Source organism: Microcebus murinus, chromosome 22 (genome assembly GCF_040939455.1).
Source record: "Microcebus murinus isolate Inina chromosome 22, M.murinus_Inina_mat1.0, whole genome shotgun sequence".
In the NCBI taxonomy this organism is placed as follows: Eukaryota; Metazoa; Chordata; class Mammalia; order Primates; family Cheirogaleidae; genus Microcebus; species Microcebus murinus.
The window spans coordinates 6,408,561-6,424,869 of NC_134125.1; the positions used below are offsets into that span (position 1 = coordinate 6,408,561).

At 51.1% G+C, this 16,309-nt stretch overlaps 1 protein-coding gene across 2 annotated transcripts; it reads left to right on the forward strand.

Moving 5' to 3' along the window:
• Window positions 1-2,463: 2,463 nt before the first annotated feature.
• On the forward strand, window positions 2,464-16,102 carry MORN3 (MORN repeat containing 3). 2 transcript variants are annotated; one of them, XM_075996527.1, is made up of 6 exons: window positions 2,464-2,834; window positions 8,461-8,618; window positions 10,472-10,631; window positions 13,005-13,189; window positions 13,407-13,498; window positions 15,283-16,102. In XM_075996527.1, exons 1-5 carry the CDS (start codon window positions 2,690-2,692, stop codon window positions 13,482-13,484), a joined length of 726 nt encoding a protein of 241 aa, XP_075852642.1. In that variant the 5' UTR covers window positions 2,464-2,689; the 3' UTR covers window positions 13,485-13,498; window positions 15,283-16,102. The 2 variants fall into 2 exon arrangements, with proteins under 2 accessions (XP_075852642.1, XP_020138640.1); XM_020283051.2 differs by lacking the exon at window positions 15,283-16,102 and adding an exon at window positions 13,899-14,162.
• Window positions 16,103-16,309: the final 207 nt, after the last annotated feature.

Sequence of the window (16,309 nt, forward strand, 5' to 3'; positions counted from 1 at the left end):
CCTACAGCATAGATGGCACCCCCTGGAATTGCACAATTCAGCAGGCGTTGGATGAAATCTTAAGATTCCCTTAGGATTTCCAAAGCTCTGTGTGTCTAGAAAAGTGTCAACAAGGCCATGCCTCCCCAAGGCGACTTTTATCCGTAGGCGTGTGGGGGGGTCCCTTTCACCCCAAGCTGTGAACAAGGCCCTGGGGAGGAGCCCAGCGAAACTCCACCCACTCAAATTTAGCAAGTGATTATCAGAAGGGTATTTGGGACAGAAGCACCCAAACTTGATGCTCCTGGAACTTCAGTACTGGGGGGTGGTCAGTCCAAACCGCCTACTCAGGTGTTTGTGAATGATGCTACTGGATTGTGGCCTCATAGGGACAGTAATCTCATAGGTTTGTAACCTGCCCTTCCAGCTGGTCTGCCCGTGCAGATAAGCCTTACTTTGGCCCACAGTCTTCTCTGTGGGGCAGTGCTGGCTTCTTCTGCCCAAAGCAGTACAGATCCCCACAAGACTAAGACCCAGTGTGACATGGGTTTGCCCCTCAAACTTCGCTGCTACCAGGTCTGGGCAGGAAGGGGCGGGCACTGCCAGGTTGCTTGGCCACAGCAGCAGGTTGCCATAGCGACCATGCCCGGGAAGGGGAGGACGCGGTGCGAGCTGCAGGCAGAGCTGGAAGCTGCAGGCTGGGCCCCCCCAGGTGAGTGCACTTCAGGGGGAGAAAATGGGGCAGGGCCATGACTCTGGACTGACCCCCAGCCCTCTGGGCCCCGTTCCCCTCCCCTTCCATGGCAGTCTTTATTGTTGGTTAGCATCAAAACAACCTGGGCAGGGTGCGCGCTGCCCTTGCAAGCTTTTTGTTTCCTTTATACAGCTCCTGTACGAAGACTGCAGACTCCTCTCCAGTAGAAGTTATATTCCCGAAAGTGCGGGAAGGAGGATATTTTATGTTACACTGCTGAACATTCAGTAACACCCAGTGACATCATAAGAAAGTTATCAGAGTCTAGGTTGTTTTACAATTCTGAGTAAGCCAGAGAGAAAGTGTCAGTTTGGGGCTAATATGGCAGTAACACCTCGCTTAACATTTGCTAGTCTCTTTTCAGCAGAGACCTTGGAGCCCAGCCAACTGTAAGCCACCTCGCTAAGACTGAAGTTGGCTCTTTTACCTTTGCCTTAGGGTACCTGATACTGGTTTTCTATTTATACTATTGATATGTAACAGTGTCTCCTTTTTTGGATATATGTATTGATTTTTTTTTTACAGCGAGTTAATTTAAATATAAAAATTAATAATATAGTGCAACTGGGACTTGGAAATAGGAGGGAAAAAAACCCAACAATATAAAATTTAGGAACTGACTCTGTTTTGCCCCTCCCAGCTTTTTGCTCTGGTGTTTTCTTTGCCTGGAATGATTTTCCCTATTCCCAGGCATGATTGTGAAAACTGTGTGACAACCAGTGTAGCACAGGCCCCGGAGCCTGGTCAGATTCCTGGAGGTGCCCTCCTCCTGCTTGTCTTTCAATCCAGAGCATGGAACAATGACCCCCCCACACACCATGTTTAGGTCACGATATGGAGAGGGGTGAATGGCAGAGGGAGGAGGGGAGGGGAAAAAGAAAGAGAGAAAAGGGTGCAGTCCCACCTGGGTCTTCTTGGCTGAGGGCCCACTATGTCACAGGCACTGTAAGTGGTGGGAGACAAGAGAGAGAAGACACAGTCCCTGACACTCAAGGAGGTCCTTCTCTTGGGGGTCCAGGGTAGGGCGGGCCTGCAGGTTCTAAACCCAGGCATTCTGAGAAGGAAAAGGTGCCATCTAGGTGGGTCTTGAAGCACTGTGACCTACTATATAAGAATTGCTGCAAATGCAGCCATGTGGCTGGCCCCAGGTGCGTAGATGCCTGGGACACCATGATTTCCAGGAACTGGCTCATCCCTGAGCTCGTCCTAATTGGTCAGTATCTGTGCATGCTGCTCCAGCCTTAGAGCCAGCACGCACTTGATTAGTCATAGTGGTTTTTTTTTTTTTTTTTTTTTTTTTGAGACAGAGTCTCACTCTGTTGCCTGGACTAGAGTGCCATGGTGTCAGCCTAGCTCATAGCAACCTCAAACTCCTGGGCTCAAGCAATCCTCCTGCCTCAGACTCCCAAGTAGCTGGGACTACAGGCATGCACCAGCATACCTGGCTAATTTTTTTCTATATATTTTTAGTTGGCCAATTAATTTCTTTCTGTTTTTAGTAGAGACAGGGTCTTGCTCTTGCTCAGGTTGGTTTCAAACTCCTGACCTTGAGCAATCCACCTGCCTCGGCCTCCCAGAGTGCTAGGATTACAGGTGTGAGCCACCGTGCCTGGCCCATAGTGGTTATTAAATATGTGACTGCCACCCCCTCTCCAGGGCCAGTTTTTCCCTACTGCCATCACAAACCCTCCTGCTCTACTGGTCTCCCGGGGTTCCCAAGCGATTGTGCCATCAGACCCCTCCCAGAGGGGCCCCAGGAGAAGCAAGGGAGGGGATAGCCAAGGGTCAGTCCAGCACTAAAGGACCCCCACCAAGGGCTGTTCACCTGCCCTGAGGACTAGCACACACATGACTCACCCTCCTTGAGCTCAGGATCCTGGCAGTACACGGGCACACTGAGCCCCCGATGTCCTTGACCACTTGCCAGCACCTTCCGGCCTTGCAGAATCAGCCACCATGCCAGTCACTAAATGCCCAAAAAAGTCGGAGCCACTGTGGAAGGAGTGGGACCGGAAGGCCCAGAAGAACGGACTGAGGCACCATGTGTTCGCTGTGAATGGTGACCACTATGTGGGCGAGTGGAAGGACAATATGAAACATGGTGAGCAGGGGACTTGAGGGGCTTGGGCGGGGAGGGTGGGGTCCAAGCTATGGTGCTTGACAGGGCCAAGAAAGCAGAGTGTAGGCCCGGCCTGGTGTCTCAGGCCTGAAATCCTAGCACTTTGGTAGGCCAAGGCAGGAGGATTGCTTGAGGCCAGGAGTTTGAGACCAGCCTGAGCAAGAGCAAGACCCACCTCTACAAAAAATAGAAAAATTAGCAGGGTGTGATGGCTGTGCCTGTAATCCCAGCTACTTGGGAGGCTGAGGCAGGAAGATAGCTTGAGCCCAGGAGTTTAAGGTTGCAGTGAGCTATGATAATGCCACTATACTTTATCCAGGGCAACAGAGTGAGACTTCATCTCAAAAAAAAAAAGTAAAACATAACATACTATATATTAAAAAATAATAATAATAAGACTCTGGCTGAGCATGGGGCTGGGTGGCAGGAGGAAACGGAAGCCCCCTAGAGACCGGCTTGCAACTGAGATTCTAGGCTGCAGACTCAGCGCTGATGCTCTGCAGATAGCTGAGTGCAGGGTCTGAGGACCCTCCTCATTCCCCCAGAATGGGCTCCCACTGGACTAACTGGGCCAGCTCTGGGTGTGACCAGCAGGGGGCGAGGAGGGCCTGGTGATACCAAACACTGATGGGGGAAAAGATAAGAGATTTTATTAAAAACCCTGGCATGCCTGCTCACTCTAGTCTTACAATTCCAGATCTGTGCTCATGCCCACCCCGCTCTCCTGCTTTCCTGGGTTAAGTGCTTTGGAGTCTTTAAAGCTGGGTCAGAATGCCGGTTCTACCAGCCATGACCTGGAGTGCCACTACACCACTCTGAGCCTCGGTTTCTCCATCTGTAATATGGGAATACTACTCATTTATAAAGATAAGAGATGATATCCATCAAATATGTAGCCCAGGGTCTGTACAGAAAGGGAACTCCTGGAATGTTCTGAGGGCTGAGTGTGGCAGGGATCACTACTCGAAACCTTCCTTGTCCAAAGCTGACCCCACCCAGCATGTGGCACAGCACCCACCCTCAGCATTTACTGAAAGGAGGCATTTCTTGCAGCTGTCCTGAACTCTGTGTGCAGTTAAAGATGCCTAGTGCGTTTTTCAGTCCTTGTGGGGTGGACAGAGCCTTGGACTAGGAGTCAGGACGCTGAAGTTCTGAACCCGGCTCTAGTGTGGAGTACTTAGGAGACTTCAGGTAAATCACATCCCATTCTCCAGATCTTGGCTTCTGCAGCTGTGATGGGCTGGCGTAGCCCCGTGAGCCTTCCATTGGGCCAGTCTGGCCTCCACTCAGACCTGCAGGTGTAGCCCCAGAGCTGACAGGCCTGGGCTGCCGAAAGCAGACTTGTAGAGAATTTGGGCCCCCTCTCTTCAAGGCACCCTTTGACCACACCAAAGTGAGTTGCTGTGGTTTGAGAAGATTGGAAGCATCAAGAGAGTCATCATGCAGGGTGGGGAGAGGGTGGCCTGGCGGGTCCCCAGACTGCTTGCTCATTCACTCTACAAATACTTATGAGTTCCTGGTCCAGACGGGGCCCTAGGCAGCTGGCATAGTCCCAATCCTCAGGGAGCTGCCAGTCTTGCAGAGAACCTGCACAATAAGGGAACACCCTCATGTTGCAGATGAGGCACCTGGGGCTCAGAGAGAGGACACAACTTACTCAAGGTCAAGGGGCTGAGAATGGTGGCATGCAGACCCAGATAAAATCCAGTGGTGGTATCCAGATCCAGATAATATCCAGTGGTGGCATCCAGCTGTGAAGGGGCCACGAGAACAGTCAGAGAGGTGATGTTTTGGCTAAGCCTGGAAGGATAAGAATGAATGCATCAGGCAGAGGGTTATGTCTTATGGGCAGTGGAATCAGACTAGAGGGTGCACTGGAGTATTAAGGAGTGGGGCTTGATCAAGGAACAGACTGGAAGCCAGTGTGGCTACAGCAGAGTGAACAAGTGGGGAGAGAGTGGGTAAGGTCAGTAGGGCCAACCACACAGGGCCTCATGGGCCATGGTGACTATTGTCTTTATCCCAGGAGCAAACAGGACATGGCTTAAAAACTAGAGCCATGTTTAGTCACTGCTATATTCTCCTGATACTCTGAATGGGGTGCACCAAATATGTGCTGAATGCATGAATCCACTTGAATTAGGAATAGCCCAACTCACACCGACTTCACAATATTTATCGAGCATCTACTGTGTGCCAAGGGACCACGCTAAACACTGTGGAGATGTAGCAGTAAAGAAAACAGATGCTTGTCCCCATGAAGCTTACGTTTAGCAAGGACTAGATAGACAGCAAACAACAAATATAATAAATAATAATATAGTATGTTCGAGGTAGTATGTATATGAAAACAGAAATATAGAATAGGGTAAGGCCAGGAGCAGTGGCTCACACCTGTAATCCAAGCATTCTGGGAGGCTGAGGCGGGCGGATTGCTCAAGATCAGGAGTTGGAAACCAGCCTGAGCAAGAGCGAGACCCCGTCTCTACTATAAATAAAAAGAAATTAAGTGGCCAACTAATATATATAGAAAAAATTAGCCGGGCAAGGTGGCGCATGCCTGTAGTCCCAGCTACGTGGGAGGCTGAGGCAGGAGGATCGCTTGAGCCCAGGAGTTTGAGGTTGCTGTGAGCTAAGCTGACACCACAGCACTCACTCTAGCCTGGGCAACAAAGTGAGACTCTTGTCTCAAAAAAAAAAAAAAAAAAAAATAGAATAGGGTAATAGGGTTCTAGGTTTGCAGAATTAAATAGGGTGGTCTCACCTCCGTGAGCAAGTAGGTTCTCCTGGAGGTGAGGGAGTTAGTCAAGGAGGCTTACTGTCGCCAGGACCTGGCCTCTCCCTCCATCTCTCCACGTTGTTTTCCTCTGTGTTGGGTTCCTTCTTAGGCCAGCTTCCTCCCACCCACCGGCATCCAGGGCAGGTTGACACCTCACCCCCTGCCCCCAGGGCCAATAGCTCCAACGCAGAACTGGAACTAGTCTCCTTGGACCAGCTTGGGTCACATGCCCTTCACTGAACCAATCACAGTGGACTGGGTGGGCAGGCTACACTGATTGGCTAGGCCTGCCAGGGGGCGGAGTCAGCCCCACTAAACCCAGGGGATTGAGAGTGGGGGAGGGGTGGTTCCCCAAAGGAAATGAAACTGGGACCAAGAGAGGGGATGGGACAGGCACAAACAACCAGATGTCCCCTGCAACATGGGCCCTGCCATACCATGGGCTCCCCAAGGGCAAATATAACAAAGGCTAACATGGATATCATGAGTCCCGTCTGTAGCTGCTGTTCTAAGTGCTCTACATATATCCGAGTTTAGTGATCAGAGTAAAGCCGTTAGATATTCTTTTTTTCTTTTAATAGAAAATTTGAATGGTCCTGTAATTGCTAACAAAATTGGATCTTTCCCCCCTAGCTTTATTGTGGTATGATTGACAAATAAAAATTATATGTGTTTAGGGTGTACAATGCGATGTTTTGATAAAAGTCTACATTTTGAAATGATTACCACAATCAAGCTAATTATCATATCTATCACCTCACCTGATGACCATATATTTGTGTGTACAGTGAGAACACTTCTCTCTCTCTCTTTTTTTTTTTTTGAGACAGAGCCTCGCTTTGTTGCCCAGGCTAGAGTGAGTGCCATGGCGTCAGCCTAGCTCACAGCAACCTCAAACTCCTGGGCTCAAGCAATTCTGCTGCCTCAGCCTCCCAAGTACTGGGACTACAGATATGTGCCACCATGCCCGGCTAATTTTTTCTATATATATTAGCTGGCCAATTAATTTCTTTCTATTTATAGTAGAGACAAGGTCTCGCTCTTGCTCAGGCTGGTTTCGAACTCCTGACCTCAAGCAATCCGCCCGCCTCCGCCTCCCACAGTGCTAGGATTACAGGCGTGAGCCACCGCCCGGCCATGAACACTTCTCTTAGTGAAGTTTAAGTGCAGTATACAATATTAACTATAGTCACCATGGTGTACACTAAATCTCCAGCTCTCATAACTGTTATAACTGAAACTTTATACCCTTTGAACGTGTCTCCATTTCCCCCTCCCTTCATTTTACTTTCTGTTTCTGAGTTCGAGCAGTATTTGTCTTTCTGTGCCTGGCTTATATCACTTATTAACACCATAATGTCCTTCCAGGTTAATTCATGAGGTTGAAAATGTCAGGATTTCCTTCTTTTTTAAGGCCGAATAATATTCCATTATATATATCACATTTTCTTTATCCATTCATCTGTTATCTGACACTTAGGTTTTTATCCCATAAGATATCCTTATTTTACAGATGAGGACTCTAAGGTCCAGAGAGGCCCAAAGAGTTAAGTTACTTGCCTGAGGTCAAAAAGCACAGAGGGACAATGTCAGATTTGCTCCCAGGCTATCAAGGACTAAGACATGAATTGGTCCATATGGGTATTCCACAAATCATTTATCCATTTGTTTTGTTTTGTTTTGTTTTTTGAGACAGAGTCTCACTTTGTTGCCCAGGCTAGAGTGAGTGCCCTGGCATCAGCCTCGCTCACAGCAACCTCAATCTCCTGGGCTCAAGCAATCCTTCTGCCTCAGCCTCCCGAGTAGCTGGGACTACAGGTATGCGCCACCATGCCTGGCTAATTTTTTGTATATATATTTTTAGTTGGTCAATTAATTTCTGTCTATTTTTAGTAGAGGTGGGGTCTCACTCAGGCTGGTTTCTCTTGAATTCCTGACCTTGAGCGATCTGCCCATCTCGGCCTCCCAGAGTGCTAGGATTACAGGCATGAGCCAACTCACCCGGCCTCATCCATTTGTTCAACACTTACTAGTTGCCTACCACATGCCAGGCACAGTAATGCGGTACAGTGAACAAAGCAGACCAAATCTGTGCCCTCCTGCAGCTCACATTCTCCTGGAAGAGACAGACACTAGACACGAAAGTACAAATAAGAGTTATCCATTATGTTAGGAGCTGATAAGTGACATGGAAAGAAACAGAGCAGAGGAGGGGGAGACTTATCGTTTTTAAATGGAGTGTTCAGGGTAGTCCTCATTGAGAAAATGAGATTTGAACAAAGGCTGGCAGGAGATCGGCAGTGAGTGACACTGAAGAGTATTCCAGGCCCAGAGACAAGCAGGGACAAAGGCCCTCAGGCAGGAACATAGCTGGTGTGTTCCAGGCACAAAATGGAGGCCTCAGTGGTTGGAGATCAGTCTGGAAGGTAGGAGTGGGGTAGAGGAGGAGGCTGAATTAGTAGGAGATGGGTCACCAAGTCTGTTTAGGAGAACTAAAGAAAACATCCAGAATGTTCCAGAACCCCTGGCCACCTGTGGTATCAATGCAGTATTATTAAGAGGCCAAGCTGAAATGCTGCAGGGGTGGATTTCCACTTGAGGTTTGTTCTACCATCTAGCTTCAGGGCACAGGGCTGGAGTACTGCTGTTTGTAGAAATGGAACTTTTCTGTGGTTCTCCTGTGTACTGAGCATGTAGAGATGATGCACAGACCCTGTCCCAGCACTCAAGAATTGACCCATCTAGGGGTCCCTGGGGCCCAGGCAGCACAGTGTTCCCATCCCCCAGGGTGGCCATGTCTGCAGTGTTGGCCCCTCTGTGTGTCACCAGGGAAAGGAACACAGGTCTGGAAGAAGAAAGGAGCCATCTATGAGGGAGACTGGAAGTTTGGGAAGCGGGATGGCTATGGCACGCTCAGCCTTCCTGACCAGGAGACTGGAAAGTACAAGAAAGTCTACTCAGGGTGGTGGAAAGACAATAAGAAATGGGTGAGTGGTTCCCAGCATGCCCTGGGGCATAGGCGGAGCCAGCAGGCAGGCAGGCAGGCTGTGTGTGTGTGTGTGTGTGTGTGATGGTGTGTGTGTAAGTGTGACGGCGTGTGTGTAGGGGGGACAGAGAGGCCTGGGAGAAAAGTGGGGGAGTAGTCTGAGGGAAGGAGGACAAGGTTGCTTGTGGGTGGAAGACGGAAGAAGGTGGGGGAATCATCAAGACTTCTTAGAACAAAACCCAGGAAACAGGAAACAATAGAGAAAGGAGGAGCCTGTGAAACTGTGGCCACCAGAAGCCAGCCAGGCTTATGGGGGCGAAGTCTCCTCCACCCTCTTCCCCTCTCATTTCCTGGCTTTCTGTGCTCTGGGCACCCCTCTCTGAGAGCACCCCTTCTGTTAGGGCTGCATAAAGGGGGAGGTGGGAAAAGTGGGCACAACAGAGCAGGGACCACAGCTTTGGCCATAGGACAAGAGGGGAAGGTCCTGGGGGACAGAAGGCAGCCAGAGGCATGTGCTCAGCCCATAAACCCCCGAAAAGGGCACAGATTCGCTGAAGTCACTCTCTCACAAACTTGTATGTACCATCACCACAGCCCCTGGAGACATTATCATTACAGTATTGCAATTGAGCAGCTGCTATTGTGAGCCTAGAACATGTACCTGGTACTTCAGTGAACTCTCACAACAACTTACCATCATCAACATTTCCATTTTGAAGTGCCTTGCTTGGGGTCACACAGCTGACAAGAGTTAGAGCCCAGGATTTCATGTTCTCTGTTCCCACATTGCTGATTGGCCAGTGGGGAGAGAAAGCCCAAAATAAACAAGTTACATATAATATGGTGTTGTTTTTCTCAGGGTGCCCAACCTAGAGCATTCAGAGCAGGCTTCCTGTAGGAGGGACCCAAAAGTGCTGGGAGTTAGCAAGGGAGAAAAAAGGCAGCGGAGGATTGGAGGCATAAATGGCAACGGGAAGGCGTGTCAAATATCAGGGTGTGCTGCCCTGGAGTGGGATTGAGGAGGGGGCAGTGGGGACCTTCAGGGTTTTGTGGGGATCAGGATTTTTTTTTTTTTTTTTTTTGAGACAGAGTCTCGCTTTGTTGCCCAGGCTAGAGTTAGTGCCGTGGCATCAGCCTAGCTCACAGCAACCTCAAACTCCTGGGCTCAAGCCATCCTCCTGCCTCAGCCTTCCGAGTAGCTGGGACTACAGGCATGCACCACCATGCCTAGCTATGTTTTTCTATATATATTAGTTGGCCAATTAATTTCTTTCTATTTGTAGTAAAGACGGGGGTCTCACTCTTGCTCAGGCTGGTTTTGAACTCCTGACCTTGAGGGATCTGCCCGCGTTGGCCTCCCAGAGAGCTAAGATTACAGGCGTGAGCCACCGCACCTGCCCGGGATCAGGATTTTGAGGAGCACTCTTGGGCTGCTCAAGCCACCCTCCTTGGGTGTGACCTGCACGGAGTCCCTGATTCTTTGTGGTTGGACACTAGGCGTGACGTTAATGGTCATTTTTCTGGGTCGAAATCTGAGAGCGAGGGGCAAACGTGATAGGGTGATTTAAAGGTCCTGTGGTGGCGGCTGTATGGAAGAAGCACGAGGTGGGGGTTGGGGGCCGGAGAGGGCGGGCTCAGTGAGGAGGGGAGAAGCGATGTCCGGCTGCATGAAGGCAGCAGCCGAGGGACAGAGAGAAGTGGACAGCGTTGGGAGATCTTTCACGACACTTGGATGCAGGGCTGCAGGAGGAGGCAACGGAGAAGCCCAGGTGTGTGGCTCGGGGGTGCCTGGGAAGGCGGTGGGCTTTCCTAGCCGTCCGGGCGCCGTGAACAGGGGCACCTTCGTGCTTTCAGGGCTATGGGATCCAGTTTTTCGAACCCGAGGAGTATTACGAGGGTGAGTGGTGTGGCAACCATCGCAGCGGGTGGGGCCGCATGTACTACAGCAACGGCGACATCTACGAGGGCCAGTGGAAGAACGACAAGCCCAACGGGGAGGGCATGTTGCGCCTGAGTGAGTGCCCCGCCCCCACCCGCCCCGACAGGCCCCGCCCCCAACTCCTCTCGACCCCTTCCCGGTCGCCCCGCCCCCAGCAGACCACACCCACACCAGCCCCGCCCCAATGTCTCGCTGGCCACGCCCCCGCAGAGCGGTGCTCGGTTGTGGCATTTGGTGACTAAGAGGATCCCATCCCTCCCCTCAGAGGGCTGGTGCTCCAATAGGGGAGCCTACAGCAAAGATGCAATCAACGAAGACAATGTTTTAGGGCCATAATCGTCGCCTGCACTTGCGCAGCACTGAGCTCACGTAATCCCCTCCGCGCTCCCGAAAGAGGCGCCCTGTCGCTCCCACGTTACAAATGGGCCGAGGTGCGGAGAGGCCACGTCTCTTGCTCATGCAGGCTGTGGGTTGTGGGGACAAAAGCACTAAGGAATTCTCCTTAGAAAACAGGAAGGTGTGTTGGGAAATGGCAAAGGCTTTGAGGGCTGGGGCTGTTTAGCTTGACTCAGGGTCAGGAAATGCCTCCCTGAGGAGGTGTTTGAACCTTTTTTTTTTTTTTTTTTTTTAGACAGAGTCTCGCTTTGTTGCCCAGGCTAGAGTGAGTGCCGTGGCATCAGCCTAGCTCACAGCAACCTCAAACTCCTGGGCTCAAGCAATCCTCCTGCCTCAGCCTCCCAAGTAGCTGGGACTACAGGCATGCGCCACCATGCCCGGCTAATTTTTTGTATATATATTAGTTGGCCAATTAATTTCTTTCTATTTATAGTAGAGACGGGGTCTCGCTCTTGCTCAGGCTGGTTTCGAACTCCTGACCTCGAGCAATCCGCCCGCCTCAGCCTCCCAGAGAGCTAGGATTACAGGCGTGAGCCACCGCGCCCGGCCTACCTTTTTTTTTTTTTTTTTTTTTTTTTTTGAGACAGAGTCTCACTCTGTTGCCCAGGCTAGAGTGAGTGCCACGGCATCAGCCTAGCTCACAGCAACCTCAAACTCCTGGGCTCAAGTGATCCTCCTGCCTCAGCCTCCCGAGTAGCTGGCACTACAGGCAGGCACCACCATGCCCGGCTAATTTTTTCTCTCTCTATATATATTTTTAGTTGCCCAGCTAATTTGTTTCTGTTTTTTTTAGTAGAGACCGGGTCTTGCTCTTGCTCAGGCTGGGGTCTCCGACTCCTGAGCTCAAACGATCCGCCTCAGACATCGGCCTTGGCCTCCCAGAGTGCTAGGATTACAGGTGTTCGCCACCACAGCCGGCCGGTATTTGAACCTTTGGAGGGAGACCTGAAGGAAAAGAAGGAGCTGGAATGCCTTTGCATTGAGCTCTGGAGGGGTGATCCCAGGCAGAGGGAAGAGTAATTAATGAGAAGCCTGTGTTGGTGTCAGGATTTGAGAATTTTCTCTGTATGCAGCAACCAGAGTGAGCTTTCTAAAACACAGATTGGGCCTCATGGCCACATTGTTTTCAACCCTTCCAGAGCTGCCTGTCACCCTCAGGCTAAGTTCAAGGCTCTTCCCCTGGACTTGGAGGCCCAGCATAAGTTGACCCTGCTCACCCCTCTGGCTTCACCTTCCCTTTCCCTGGAGTTCCTTGGTTTCCACTAAACTAACTTCCTTTCAGTTCCTCCCACGCTTTCTGCCTCAGGACTCCTGCACTGCTGTTCCCTATTCTTGGAACGCTTTTCCCTAGATCTTTGCATTGTCCCATCCTCGGAGAGACGTTCCTTGTCCACACCACCTAAATCACATTCTCATTCTCCTCAGCACCCACTTTTTTCCTTCTCAGCACTGGGTATGTGATTCTGGGCAAGTTACTTTGCCTCTCTGGGCCTGGGCTCAAGCGATCCTCCTGCCTCAGCGTCTTGAGTAGCTGGGACTACCGACGTGCGCCACCATTCTGAGCTAATTATTTGATTTTTGGTATACATGGAATCTTGCTGTTGCTCAGGCTGGCCTTAAACTCCTGGCCTCAAGCGATCCTCCTGCCTTGGCCTCCCAAAATGCTAGGATTACAGGTGCGAGCCACCGCACGCAGCTGGCACATCATTTCTAAAGGTCTAAACTCTCAAGCCAGCCCGCTTGGGTTCAGATCCTGGCTTGAGTTCTTCCTAGCTGTGTGACCTCAGGACATTTGCTTATACCGTGCTATGGTTTCCTCATCCATAAAGAAAGGATGTAACTCCTAGAGTTATTGTGAAGGTTAAATGAGGTTTCTATCTGTAAGGTGCTTAGTGTGTGGTACCTAACACATAAGTGCTCACTGAGACTATGACAAGCTCATACTTGTATACAGCAGGAGTCAGCACACTACGGCTGGCGGAGGGCGCGCCTGGTGGCCTAGCCTGGTCTGGTGTGCTCAGCACGCATCCCTCCCTGTCCTCCCCCCGCCAGAGAACGGGAACCGCTATGAGGGCCGCTGGGAGCGAGGCATGAAGAACGGGTCGGGACGTTTCTTCCACCTGGACCACGGGCAGCTGTTCGAAGGCTTCTGGGTGGACGACGTGGCCAAATGCGGCACGATGATCGACTTTGGCCGCGATGAGGCCCCTCAGCCCACCCAGTTCCCCATTCCTGAGGTGGGCAGCCCTCACCAGGGCCCTGTGGCCCCACCCAGGGAGACAGAAACCAGCACCCCCAAGCCATGCCCAGCCGCGCCCAGCCCAGCCCAGCCAGGGAACAGACCCGGTTTTGTGTTCAGTCGGGGCGTCCTTGGCAAGGCTGGCAACTCCCGACGAGGCTGGCAGCCTGGATCTTCTATGCTCCCGAGATCAACCCCTTGCTGTTTCCCTCCAGGTCAAAATTCTAGACCCTGATGGCGTGCTGCGGGAGGCCTTGGCCATGTTCAAGAAGACAAAGGAAGAAGGAGACTGACGGCGGGCAAGGGGGTAGGCACACCTGCCAGCCTGTGACATGGCTGCGACAGCTCCGGGGGTCTCCAAAGGGCTTGGGCCAGGACCAGAGAGGTCAGGTTTCTTATCTCCTACAGTCCAGTGGGTCCTTTTTGGTTCCTCCCCCTCAAAACCCACTTCACTGAAGACCAGCGCACTCCAGTCCTGCCCCTAACTCCCTGTTTGCCCCCTGGGCCAACTGGCATGAGCCTGGGTTGGAGCTAGGTGGTCTGTTCGCCTCTGATGCCCTTGAGTGGGGTGATTGGCCCCTGGCCTCCATTTGCACATGCATCCAGTGGGGTTCAGTCCTAGCCCCTGCTGGGGTGGGCGTGAGTGTTGGAGAGGAGGGCACTGGTCCTGAGCCTTTCAAATGCCACCGTCCCCCTCACCCCTGCAGAGAGAACACCAAGGCTTCAGGAGAAACGCAAGCCCATGTCACCCAACCGCTCAGACCGGTGCAGCTCCCAAGGGAGGAATGAGCAGTAGCTCTGGGCACACCCTTGGCACCCTGAGAGGGTACCTCGCTCCCCCCAGTGCTGGATCATTCTTGGCCAACAGAGGGGCCAGTGCTTCTTTCCTAGGCTGGCCTCAGGGACCCTCTTGCTGTGGCCTTAGTCCTATGATCTCATCCCAGAGTGCATGAGAATAAAGGAGAACCAGGTGACGTGAGCCTGGGGCTGTTAGTGTGAGGATAGGAGGTGGGTGGGAGGGAGCCCAGGAGGGATTCCAGGTGGAGAAGAGGGAAGACCTCCTCCCTAGCCCCCACCCGCTGTCTGGGCTCGCCTTGCTGGAGAAAGGGCAGATCTCTGACCTCTGAGACAGTCAGGAGAGGAGAAAGAACCTGCATTCCACCACACTGGCCGCCAAGATTTGAGATTAAAACTTCCTGACCTGGCTTCTCAACCTAACACACAGGCTCTCAACCCTGTGGGTGGAAGCCTTAAAAGCTTTAAGAGCCCAGGTCCCCAAGATTCGCACCTAATTCACCTGGGGCGAGGCCTGGGCTGTCACAAAGTTCCCCAGGTGATTCTAGCATGGAGCTGGGACCAAGAACCCCTGATTTTCTGGATGTGTGACCCCAAGCAGGGGATCTCAGTTGCCCCATCTGCAAAACGGGACTCAGGAGAGCTCACAGGAGTATTTTGAGGCTCTGATAACAGATGCAATAATGATGAGTAACACGTATTGAGGTTAATTTAGGGCAGGAAGAGCTCGACAACATTCCTGAGACAAGGGCTTCTGCATAGGCAGGAGGCAGGCTCTGGGCTCAGACTGCCTGGTGTGAATCCCAGAGATATGTGTTCTTGGGAATGTCACCCAAACTCTGTTGTTCTCTGGGATTCCTTGTGATGTGGGGCAGGAACAATACCTACCACCTGGGTTACTGTAGCTATGGTTCTAAACTGGGCGTGATTTTATCCCTACTCTCACCCCCCACTGTCCTTGGGACATTCAGCAACGTCTGACACTTGTGGCTGTCACAACTAGCAGATAAGAATGCTACTGGTATCAAGTGAGTAGAGGCCAGGGATGCTGCTAAACATGCTATTTGTTTGTTTGTTTTTGTTTTTTTGAGACAGAGTCTTGCTTTGTTGTCCAGGCTAGAGTGAGTGCCCTGGCATCAGCCTAGCTCACAGCAACCTCAAACTCCTGGGCTCAAGCAATCCTACTGCCTCAGCCTCCCGAGTAGCTGGGACTACAGGCACGCACCACCATGCCCGGCTGATTTTTTGTATATATATATTTTAGTTGGTCAATTAATTTCTTTCTATTTTTAGTAGAGGTAGGGTCTCGCTCAGACTGGTTTTGAACTCCTGACCTCGAGCAATCTGCCTGTCTCAGCCTCCCAGAGTGCTAGAATTACAGGTGTGAGCCACCGCGCCCGGCCTAAACATGCTATTAATACAACGTAAAGATGCTACAAAAGAACTATTTCGGTCCGAAGTAAAAAATGCTGAGGTTGAGAAACCCTGAAATACAGTGATGTTCATAAAGACCTCAAGTGCCTGGCACAATGCTCACTTAACTTTATCGAAGTTCTCTCTGCCCCTAAATCATAAGTGGGGTGGCCTCACCAAGGGTGTGGTTCTTAGTCTGTACCTCTGGCACCAGGAGGCCAAGCCTGGCCACCCTGGGATGCAGAATAAACAGTGATCCCCAGTACAAATGCTTACTCTGTGCCAGCCCTGTGCTGATGGCTTAGCAAGCCTTGTCTCCTGGGCCTCCCCAATAACCTGTAAGGTGTCCTGCTATTATTACCGCCAAACTGAGGTTCGGAGTTCAAAAGTCACCAAGCTAGTACTGTGGTTACACTTAGGAGTGTGTGCTTTTAGGATGCAGAGAGTGTGTACAGAGCCTTACCTATACAGAGTTACAATTTTTTAAGAAAAAGTAGGGGAAGAGTATGCTTGTTTATGTATAAAATGTCACTGGATGGGAACACGATCAACTGGCAACAATGGTTGTCTCTGGGGAGAACTGGGGACCTGGGAACGAAGGCAAGAGTAACTTTTCACTGTTGTATTTGGAACTAAGTAATGTGTTACCTATTCAAGGTATAAATAAAACTGAAGTTAAAGGGACTATGCTCGTAACTACCAGTGTTTGCCTAAGTTGCTTGGGTGTGAGAGTACCTGGGTGCTTGTTAGATTCCAGAGACACACCCAGACCAACTTGGCTCAGAATCTCCAGGGGGAGGGCTTGGAAATCTGCATTTCACAAGTCAAGTGGGTGATTTTTTTTTTTTTTTTTTTTTTTTGAGACAAGAGTCTCACTCTGTCTCCTGGGCTGGAGTGCCATGGCATTAGC